Source organism: Sapajus apella, unplaced genomic scaffold (genome assembly GCF_009761245.1).
Source record: "Sapajus apella isolate SASKATOON/1434 unplaced genomic scaffold, GSC_monkey_1.0 scaffold82, whole genome shotgun sequence".
Taxonomy (NCBI): domain Eukaryota; kingdom Metazoa; phylum Chordata; class Mammalia; order Primates; family Cebidae; genus Sapajus; species Sapajus apella.
This window is the reverse complement of record NW_022437022.1, coordinates 8,228,846-8,240,045: the sequence shown is the minus strand read 5'-3', so window position 1 is coordinate 8,240,045 and position 11,200 is coordinate 8,228,846. Positions and strand designations below refer to the sequence as shown.

Genomic DNA, 11,200 nt, shown 5'->3' with positions numbered 1-11,200 from the left:
GGAGGTGATGGGGCGAGGGAGGTGATGGGGCGAGGGAGGTGATGGGGTGAGGGGGCTGATGGGGCAAGGGGGGTGGTGGTGTGAGGGGTGGTGGTGGGGCTAGGGGGGTGATGAGGTAAGGGAGGTGATGGGGAGGGGTGGTGATGGTGAGGCTGTGGAGAGCTGCATGGAAGTTTTCTAGCTCCTGTCTTGTGTGGATTAGACACTCAACAGATCTCACCTTGCTTGGAAGCCGTCCTTTGGGAAAGAATATGTGGAAGGAGGGGAGACCTGGCTTGCAGTGATTTGCATTATGGATGCAGTTTTAGGGGTAGGCGTTCCAGTAAAGGTGTGTTCAGATTTTCTAGGAAACATATCTGTAATATTTTAAAGCAGCTGTGGAAGTGAGATGATTTAGAAAGGACCCAAAGAGTCAAGGGGACCCTTGGGGGACACAGTTTGTTTCCTTGCCTGTGACAAATCTTCCAAGAGCTGGAGGCTCCAGGCAGGCCAGCATTTGAGAATGTGTTAGATGCCTCATGTGAAAAGATGCATGGCCAGGAGGGGAAACCTGGCCTGCGGCCCCCGCAAGAAGAGACAGTGTGGAGAGCCAGCGAGTTTTCTAGGAAGTCTTCCCAGCCTGGATAGCTGGGCTGAGGACTTCCTCAGCTGTCGTGCTTGACCCGGCCTGGGCATGTGGGGAAGCATGGAGCCTCTTGTCTAGCATCTCTCCATCAACTTGAGGAAATAACACAAACGCTTCTGGAATAAAGAATGGGAGTTGAGTTTAGGAGATGTTTCTGTAGGCCTCCCATGTGCCAAGCTGGTGGTCCCAGGCACTCCGCTGCAGTGCAGACCACATCCGTTGTGATGGTTTGAACTGTGGGCAGCCGTGAGAGATGGAGTGCGAGGGAAGAATTACTGGAGAAGGTGGGACACCATTGAACCCTGGATGCTGGGGGGGATTTAGGTAGCTTTGGTGGGAGAATAGAGAGCAGTCTTAGATTAGAGCGCTGTGTGAGTGGGCCGGCCTGGAGTCTGGCTTGACCCTGTTATGCAGCATTGTAGAATTGAAGCTCTGCAGTCTGATGAGGTGGTTTCAGTGTTGCAGTCACTTACCAGCTTTGTGATCTAGGGCAAGTAACGGAACCTTCCTAAGTCCGAGCTTTCTCATCTGTGAAAGGGGTTGTAGTAGTGCCTGCCTCAGAGCTGTGATGACAGAGGGAGCGCAGGTAGCCTTCTGAGAGAGACTGGCAGGTGCCCTGGGTGGGCGGTAATTCACATAGGATATGTGCATGGTGGCAGGAAGATGAGAGCGATTGTGGGGAAGGATCTCTGGGACTTTGAAAGGCCTGTCTAAACTTGATCGAGTTGGCTGTGGGGCACTGTAGCCTTCCTGGGCAGGCTGAGGCTGTAAAGTGCTGGAATGGCATGAAGAGAAAGGCATGTCTGGTGGCAGCTGGCAGGAGTTTTTGGGGCTTGGACAGCGGGCCAGGGATGCTGGGGATGAAGAAGAGCTGGGCAGTGAAGACGCAGCTCTTCCTGGCTGGCTGGGAGCGAGAGAGGGGCATCTGAGATGGTGCTGGGTTTCAGGGTACGAGAATGGAGAAAGGGTGGAGGCAGGAAGTGGGCAGTGGAAGCGGGCTTTTTGGTTATGTTATTTTGTGTTTCAGCTCAGTTTTAAACCTTTCGACCTTAAAGTACCGTAGGGCTTCTAAGTGAAAATGTCTTGGGCGACCCTGTTGGAGGCCGGGGTAGGCATGGGCAGGGAGGATGGCTCCTGAAGGAAGGAAGGACGAAGAGAGAAGCAGCAGGAGATGAGCTGGTGTTGGAGGACTGACGTGACGGTGACCAGAGTTCTAGGGATGGAGGTTTCAGGATGCACACGGGGACAACAGAAACAAGATGAAGGGGAAGGCACACCCCTGTCCCCATTGGTAGGCTGTGCATGTTTTCTGCATCACAGCCTTGCCTCTAGGTGTTTAGAAATACCCTCCCTTGGTGGATGCATCAGAGAGGGCCATGGGCTGCCTTGGTCACTGAGTCTTACTCGGTCACTGGTCTAGGTGGTCTGGCTGTTAGAGACGGTGAGTATTTCAGCAGGAGGCGTGACAGGCAGGAAGCGCAGCTGCCAGTAGGCACTTGGTACAGGACAGGAGCCATGTTCTGAAGCGGCTAGGGACTCCAGCCGTTGTGGTCACCGAGCTGGTCTCACAGCAGGAGACTGGGTCAGTTCTGGCAGACATCTCATCTCCCCTGTCTTTACCTTGGCTTCTCAAGATTTTGTTGTTTTACCAGTTTTAGAGCTGTGATTCATCTGAAACATAGTCTTGTTTCTGAGGTTTCAGAAGTCTCTGGTTTTTTGGCTCAAAGCTTTTTTTTTTTTTTTTGACATGGAGTCTCACGCTGGAGTGCAGTGGCCCGACCTCCACCTCCCGGGTCCCAGCTCAAGCAGTTCTCCTACCTAAGCCTCCCAAGTAGCTGGAATTACAGGCATGAGCCACCATGCCCAGCTAATTTTTTGTATTTTTTAGTAGAGACGGGTTTCACCATGTTGGCCAGTCTGGTCTTGAACTCCTGACCTTGTGGTCTGCCTGCCTTGGCCTCCCAAAGTGCTGGTATTACAGGTGTGAGCCACCGTGCCCAGCTGCTTTTTTAAGTTTTTAGAGACAGGGTCTTGCCCTGCTGCCCAGGCTGAGTGCAGTGGTGCAGTCTTAGTTCACTGTAGCTTCAGACTTCTTAGCTCAAGTGATTCTCCCCACTTAGCCGTCACGGTTGCTGGGACTATGGGCATGAGCCATGCTGGGCTGGTTCAGAGCTTACATATGGGAAGTCCAGAGCAGAAAGCCGTGGAAGGAAAGGCATCGTTAGCAGCATCGTCCTGTCCTGGTGCTGCCTTGGCCCATGATCGCCCTGCAGGCTGCAGAGGGTCCCAGGGTTCCTGTTTGTGGTGGAAACCTAGACCTGGCGCCCACCTTCTCACCCACGAGCCTGGTGCAGCGTGGGCGGTTATGCCCTGCTCACATCTGCTCAAGAAGACGGTTTATGTTGTTTCTCTGTGTCTTTTTCCCTTGACTTGGACGACTTGACTGCTATTAAGTTGAACTTAAGTAGAAGTTTTCAGGAAGGGGAGACAATGGATTTTATTGAGTCTTCTGAGAGAGACTGGCAGATGCCCTGGGTGGGTCATGCACTCATACACTTGCTCTGTGCTCTCATGCCCCTTTTTATTTTTTTTTTAATTGAGATGGGGTCTTGCTCTGTCACCCAGGCTGGAGTGCAATGGTGGGATCTCAGCTCACTGCAGCCTCTGCCTCCCGGGTTCAAGTGATTCTCCTGCCTCAGCCTTCGAAGTAGCTGGTGCTACAGGTGTGTGCCACCACACCCAGCTAATTTTTGCATATTTAGTAGAGATGGATTTTCACCATGTTTACCAGGCTGGTCCTGAACTCCTGAACCTCAGACGATCTGCCTGCCTTGGCTTCCTAAAGTGCTGGGATTATTCAGGCGTGAGCCACTGTGCCCAGCCTCCCATACCCTTTCTTAAGGCCTCTTTTTTCAACATTCTGTCTTATCTGCTAAATAGCGATGCCAGTATGGGGTCAATAATGTGTTTTTAAATCAAGAGTTAAAATACAGTTATTCTGGTTTTCTCTGCTTCCAAGTAATTTCTCTGTGCTTTCAGCCTCTGCTTGTGGAGTTCTTGGAGCTTCTTAGTCTTGGGACTGTGGCTTCCCACAGGGAACAGGACCCCGAGAATGGTGCAGTGTAGGAACTCAGAAATAGCAATGTCATTGTTTAAAAGCCACTTGAGCTTTACAGCAGAGGGTCAGATAGCGGAGTGTTTCCGTACATTCTTCACCCACCTTCCCCTCATGGGAGCACTTCGCATAACCTGGCGCATTTATCAAAACTAAGACATTGACTTTGGTGCAGTACTGTTAACGGAACTACAGGCTTTATTTGCATTTCCACACCATCTAGTCCATTTAGCTTTGTGTAATTTTTTCAACGTGAAAAGGCCCTGAGCAGCTGCCTAGGAATCTTCCATTCTGCGGTGTTAAAACAATAACCTAGTAAACGCAGCATGCTTAAACTAAGGATAGACTTGTCAGCTGGGATAACTACGGGAGGTCATAGGAGACTTGTTCTTGGGCCAGCCTCCACACTCTGCAGGGCCTCCTGGGCCAGCCTCCACACTCTGCAGGGCCTCCTGGGCCAGCCTCCACACTCTGCAGGGCCTCCTGGGCCAGCCTCCACACTCATCAGGCCTCCCGGCCAGGCCTCCACACTCCTCAGGGCCTCCCGGGCCAGCCTTCACACTCCACAGGGCTTGCTCTGAGGCACTGGCGTAGAGCGGAGCCTGCAGCACCATCCCAGAGCCACCTCTGTGTAGTGTGGCTGCAGAGGGCAGGGCTGCAGCATCTTGGGCATGTGCACAGTCTCCAGACCTCAGTTTCCCTACCTGTGAATTGAACGCGTTGTTTACTCCCTGAGGTCATTCCTCTCTTGGGTATTTTATGACTTCCGGGCCTCTGAGGATCTGTCAGGCCCCAGAGCCTGACCGCCTCCTTGAGCCAGGCCGCCTCCTTCCCCAGCTCTCTTGTCTTGTTTGTGGGTGAGTGTTTGCACCCAATCCCCGCGCAGCCGCAGAGGCACCTGTTCTTTATTTCTTCACCTAGTAACCCTAGCCTGTGTGCTCACTGCCCAGGTGGCCACGCATTCCCTGCTGGGGCAGCAGACCTGGTGTTAGCAGAGCCATGTCCCAGTGGTGTTGACTCACAGCCTTGCCCTGGCCCTGAAGCTGGCCAGCAGTGACTTCCTGCTCTGCAGCCGCAGTCTTGGGTGTGTACCGTAGGGGTGGGGGTGCCCTTGCCCTTGTGAGCTTTGGACCGTGAAGCCAGTAACCTTCCTGCAAAGCTGGGGTGAGCCTGTGTCTGCCTCCCAGGTGGGCGTGAAGCTGCCTGTCCCTGAGGTGAGGTGCTCAGACTCCTTCCTGCTGATCTGGCTCCTAAGACAGAACATGCGAGGACGACAGAGAACGCAGAAGACAGAGCGAAACAGACAGCGCCGCGCATCCCTCTGGTCTGTGGGTCTCCTCCTCGGCACAGGGTGGGGGCCGGCCGCGCCCCTTTTGTCAGCGGTTTGACTGGGACACAGTCATACTCATGTGTCCCCTGCTGCCCAAAGAAGCAGAGCTGTGCCTTGTGACAGAGCCCGAGTTTTCCCAAAGCCTCCCATATTGCCTGGGCCTTTACAGATTTTCTTGTTTGCTGGCCCTGATACAGGGTGTTCTAAAGGAAATGATCCCTGTCCCCTGGGGTTTTCCTGTGACTGAGTGGGAACCTGGCAGGGTGAGTGGGTTTCCCCGTCGGCACAAATCACAGAAGACCTCACAGCAAGGCAGCGTCCATGTTGGTGCGTGGCACAAGGGGGACCTGAAGTTGTGAGTGACTTGGGATGGGAGGAGTCAGGCTCTGGGCTGGTGGGGACAGTGGAAGGAGGAGTGTGCTGCTGGCAGGACCTGGAGCTTCCAGTGGGGCCTGGCGGTGCCACCCCCGTAGGCTTTGTGCTTGTGCATGTGTGTGTGCGCATGTGTGTATGTGCGTGTGCGGGGTGGGTAGTGGGGTCTGGCCACCGCCTTGGTGGCAGTGACCCCTGGGGGGCCTAGTAGCCCCAGTATGTTTCCTTGAGCGTGGGGTTGGTGTGCCATGTGCAGATCCTGGTGGCTGGTGTGTCCATGGACCCTCTGACCTGGAACATGCAGGAGCTCGTGGCACTGAGGTCATGGGGGCTGTCGTGTCCTGGAGGCCACCTGGTGGCAGTGCAGGGCCACTCGGGAGTGAGGGGCTGGGAGGGGAGATGGGCAGCGCCGTGTCGGGGGAGCTGTTGCTACAGGGCTGATTTCCTATGACCCCCGGGCCTTCTGACCATCCCTCACTGCTGGCTTCTGCCCCCAGGCTGGCGCCCATGCGGCTCTACACACTCTCCAAGCGCCACTTTGTCCTCGTGTTTGTCGTCTTCTTCATCTGCTTTGGCCTGACCGTCTTCGTTGGGATCAGAGGTAAGGTTTGGTTTTTCCTCAGTGAATATTTTGCCCTGTGCGGCGGCCCTGGCATGTTGCTTTTGGCCAGCCCAGCTGTGCCCCTGGCTCCCACTGCCAAGGGCCTCAGCACGGAGGGAGCAGTGCCCACAGGGTGGATAGGGTCCCAGCCCTGCGCGTCTGGCTGCTACGTCTCTCCTGAGGGAGGCACAGCGAGTAGCCCCATGTGACCCTGGCCATGCCCTGTGCAGCAGCCGGGGCTGCCGTGACCACATGCCTTTCATTGGCCAAGCAAACATTTCTTTCCTCTTTTCTTTATTTCCTTCCCTCCCTCCCTCCCTTTTCATCTTTTTCTTTCTTTCGAGACAGAGTCTCCTTCTGTTGCAGGGCACCAGGCTGGAGTGCAGTGGCGCAATCTTTGCTCACTGTAACCTCTGCCTCCTGGGTTCAAGCAATTCTCCTGCCTCAGCCTGCCAAGTAGCTGGGACTACAGGTGCGTGTCACCACGCCCAGGTAATTTTTGTATTTTTTAGTAGAGATGGGGTTTCACCATGTTGGTCAGGATGGTCTCGATCTCCTGACCTTGTGATCCACCTGCCTTGGCCTCCCAAAGTGCTGGGATTATAGGCGTGAGCCACCGCACCCAGCCTCCAAGCAAACATTTCTAATCTGCTGTGCCCTAGGCCCAGCTGGGCACAGTGCAACCGGAACCTGCTGCCTGGTAGGGGAGACAGGCAACGCAAGTTATAATGCAGCTGACAGGGTGGGGAGGAGAGTTGGGGGCTGCTGGCTGTAAGCATGGGGCGGGTGGCTGCAGGAGCCGTGAGGTCATCTAGGCCAGTACCCTTTCTCACGGGTGGAGAACCAGAGAAGCCAAATGGTTTCCACAAGTTTCCCGGAGACCCAGGTCTCTTCAGTTGTGTGCGTAGGGCAAGCAACCAGGAGCCTGACTTGTCTGGAGAGAATTTATTCCTCCATTGCTTTGTTTCCGTCGGAAATAAAATGTCTTTTTCCATTAGGGCAATTTCTGGTAGGTGTTGTTTAATTGATGCCCTTAATACTAAAATGTGAATGGCAATTAGGCTTAACCTGTCCCAGAGGCAATTTGTGCCTCAAAAGGCTAGTTTGTGGCCAGGCTTGGTGACTCACGCCTATAGTCCCAGCACTTTGGGAGGCCAATGCGGTTGGATCACAAGGTCAGGAGTTCAAGACTAGCCTGGCCAAGTTGGTGAAACCCCATCTCTACTAAAAATAGAAAAAATTAGCCGGGCATAATGGCGGATGCCCGTAATCCCAGCCACTCATGAGGCTGAGGCAGAGAATTGCTTCAACTCAGGAGGCAGAGGTTTTTGCAGTGAGCCTGGATTGCACCACTGCACTCCAGCCTGGGTGACAGAATGAGACTCTGTCTCAAAAAAAAAAAAAAAAAAAAAAAAGCTAGTTTCTTACCCCAAACTGCGTTGGTAAATGGACAAGGAAGCTGGGGGAGAGGGTGGCTCTTCAGGTGCTGTTTATCTGATGGTGATAACAGCTGTAGCCAACTTCTTTCCCGTAAAGTCATCAAGAAGTAAAAATTATATTAATTACAGTGCAAGATATATCCATGATCTTACTTGATTTTCACTGCCATCCTTTAAGATTGGTAGGGGAGGCATTAACATTCTCATCGTCTCCAGTCTCAGTGGGACCTCAGCCACTTTCTGTTCCTTGAAGCCACTCTCTGTCTCAAATGTGCATGATTATATCCAGCTCTCTCCGCTCTTGCAGAAATGTGAAGTGATGCACCAAGGCTGAGATACAAGTGAAGTCAGGGTTTCTCTGTCCCCTTTGTTCTTCCATACAGTACTCTGTTAGTCAGGGCTCTCCAGAGAAACAATCAATAGGAGATACCTGGCTAGCCTGCCTGCCTGTCTATCCTGTCTGTCTTTCTAACTATTATAAGGAATTTGCTCACATGATTATGGAAGCTGGGAAGTCCAAAGATCTGCAGTCAGCAAGTAAGAGGCCAGGAGGGTCCATGATGGTAGTTCCAGTCTAAGCCCAAAGCCACGAGAACTTAGGAGAGCTGGTGGAGTGAGTTCCAGCCGAGTCCAGGTCTGAAGGCGGGAAAAGACCAGTATCCCAGCTGGGTATAGAGAGAGCCCGGCCAGAAAGAGCGAGTCCTCCCTTACTCAGCCAGTTTGTTTTATTCAGGCCTTGGATGGATTGGATGAGGTCCACCCACATCGGAGAGAGCAATCTGCTTGACTCAGTCTACCGGTTCACATGTTAATCTCATCCAGAAATGACCCACAGACACAGTAGAATAATGTTTAACCAAATACCTTGACACCCGTGGCCCAGTCATGTTGACACATAAAATTAAGTATCATGAGCACACTCTGCTCCTGATTATTTCATGTGATAAGGTTATTACAGAGTTAGGAGTACCTCAGGGACTATTGGCTTAGTAACTGTCATTTTGCAGATGAGGAAATCAAGATCCAGAAAGTCTTGCTAGTGAAGACTAGAGTCCAGATATTTCTTTTTTTTTTTCTTTTTTGAGACAGTGTCTCACTCTGTTGCCCAGGCTGGAGAGCAGTGGCGCGATCTCAGCTTGCTACAACCTCCACCTCGCCAGTTCAAGCGATTGTCCTGCCCCAGCCTCCTGAGTACCTGGGATTACGGGAGCCTGCCACCACGCCTAGCTAATTTTTTTTTTTTTTTTTTCTATTTTTAGCAGAGGCAGGGTTTCACCGTGTTGGCCAGGCTGGTCTTGAACTCCTGACCTCAGGTGATCCAGACTCCTTGGCTTCCCAAAGTGCTGGGATTACAGGTGTGAATTACCACGCCCAGCCGAGTCCAGGTTTTTCTGACTCCCAGTTCTTAATTATTTCCAGGAAACCAGACTGTCTTACTTCCTGGGTTAGGAGTTTACTTAGATCATGAATCTGTTTAACAGGAGCCTCATTGTGCACACAAGCCTCCTTCCTACATAGAGACGTCATTCCCAGCATTCCTAAACACATTCCAGAGACACACTGCCCTGGTTGTGTATTTCCTTCTTTTGAGTGGAGGCTTGTTGGTTGCAGATGGGGGATTGTCACTGAGGTAGCTCAGAAAAAGTGATATCACCAGTTGAGAGTGGTATGTTTTGAAACAAATCCAGTTCTGAATTAAATTAAAATCGGATTCACAGTGTTTCCTTTGACTACTTCTTTTAAGGCCAAAACTCTGAAGAAATGCATTGTAGGAATTATGAAGCTTGGAGAGGATTCTGGGAAGATGGAGTAGGAATCTATGTCCTCTACTTAGAGGACAACTGTGGTGTCAGAATCTGTGGTGTAACTGTTTTGGAAACTCCAGAGTCTCTTGAAGGCTTGCAACTTCACAGGGAATGCTTGTACATTAGATTGTGGTTAATTTTGGTCAGTCCTTAGCAGGTACCCGTCCTCCACTGCAGGCCTGTAGCAGGCAGCTGTGTGTTCTAGAGCTTGTAGAAACCAAGGTGGGCAAAAAGGACCCTGTCCTACAGATATCAGGGATCTGTGCTCTCATTGCTGCTGCTGCTTCTAATAGCAGAAGTACAGTGAAGAAAGAGTGGCTGCTGACATTGTACCTCCCTCAGTTGTTGCAACCCTCTCCCTCTCTGGCTAAAGTTACTTCCAGGGGATTTAAAGGGCTGGCACTTTTTTTACACCCTCATTTTTCCCTTTGTCCTTTTTTGGGAGCCAGACATCGAAGACCAGGACATTCAAAACTGCTAGGAAATTTCAAAAGTCACCACACCTGCCCAGAGGAAGGCGCTGGCTCAGAACGGGCCTGAGAAGACTTGAAGTTTAAACCTCAGGCTGATCATTTGCACAGAGACAGTCTGTAACAACAACAAAAACAAAAATATGAAAATGGGTAACAGGAAATCCTGGGGAAGGGGAGAGTCTGGTTTCCAGAGGTACATTATTAGATTTAAGTGTTCACTTTTCAGCAAAAGGTCACAAGGCAAACAAAGCCACAATAAAGTATAACCCATCAAAAGGAAGAAAAGGAACCATCAGAATCTGTCCCTGAGTAAGACCATATGACAGACCTGTTAGGCAGAGACTTTAAAACAACTGTTTACAACTGTCTTAAAGATGTCCAAAGAACTAAATGAAGAGACATGGAGAAAGTCAAGAAAACACTGTATGAATAAAAAGATAGAAAACATAAAAGGAAACCAAAATATTCTAGAGGTGAAAAGTACCCTAGAGGGATTCGGAGGCAGAGTTGAACAGGTAGAGGAAAGAATCAGCGAGTCAGAAGATAGGACAATGGAAGTTTTTGAGAGTGAGGAACAGAAAAAAAGGAGAAGAAAAATGAACAGAGACTGAGGGACCTTTGGGACACTGTCAAATGGACCAGCATACGCATTGCGGGTGTCTTGAGAAGGAGAAGAGCTAGAGAATGAGTCAGAGAGAATATCTGAAGCAGTGATGACTGAAAACTTTCCAAATTTGATGAAATGTGAATGTAAACATCCCAGAAGCTCAACAAACTCAAAGTAGGATGAACTCAAAGAGACCCACCCTGGGATGCATTTATAATGAAACTGTATATACCCAAAGACAGATTCTTGAAAGCAGCAAGAGAGTCACTCATCGCATACAAGGGATCATCAGTAAGTTTGTCGGCAGATACCTCATCAGAAGCTTTGGAGGCCAAAAGGCAGTGGGCTGATGTATACAGAATCGATAATATGGGTGAATCTTGAGGACATTATACTAAGTAAAATAAGCCAGTGGCAAAAAGATAAATACAGTAAGATTACATAGGGTACTTAGAGTAGCCAAGATCATCAGTACAGAAAGTAGAGTGGTGGCAGCTGGCGACTGCAGGGAGGGGAATGAAGAATTGTTTGATTGGCACTGTGCTTCAGTTTCACAAGATGAAAAGAATTGTGGAGATAGCAGTGATGGTTGCACAGTATGAACGTACTTGCTACCACTGAACTGTACACTTAAAAATGGCTCAGATGGTCCGGGCGTGCGGTGGCTCATGCCTATAATCCCAGCACTTTGGGAGGCTGAGGTGGGCAGATCATGTGGTCAGGAGTTTGAGACCAGCCTGACCAACATGGTGAAACACCGTCTCTACTAAGATACAAAAATCAGCTAGGCATGGTGGTGCATGCCTGTAATCACAGCTACTCAGGAGGCTGAG

The 11,200-nt window shown here is 50.9% G+C and overlaps 1 protein-coding gene across 6 annotated transcripts in view; it reads left to right on the top strand.

Moving 5' to 3' along the window:
* Positions 1–11,200, top strand: part of TMEM181 (transmembrane protein 181) — a 99,287-nt gene that overhangs the window by 41,197 nt on the left and 46,890 nt on the right. For 4 of the 6 annotated variants that reach the window (XM_032253187.1, XM_032253190.1, XM_032253188.1 and 1 more), the window contains exon 2: positions 5,940–6,043. In XM_032253187.1, the coding sequence (XP_032109078.1) occupies positions 5,940–6,043 (104 nt within the window). Of the gene's footprint in view, positions 1–4,951; positions 5,065–5,939; positions 6,044–8,790; positions 10,659–11,200 lie in introns of those variants that run through there. The other 2 variants (XM_032253193.1, XM_032253192.1) reach the window with 2 other exon arrangements.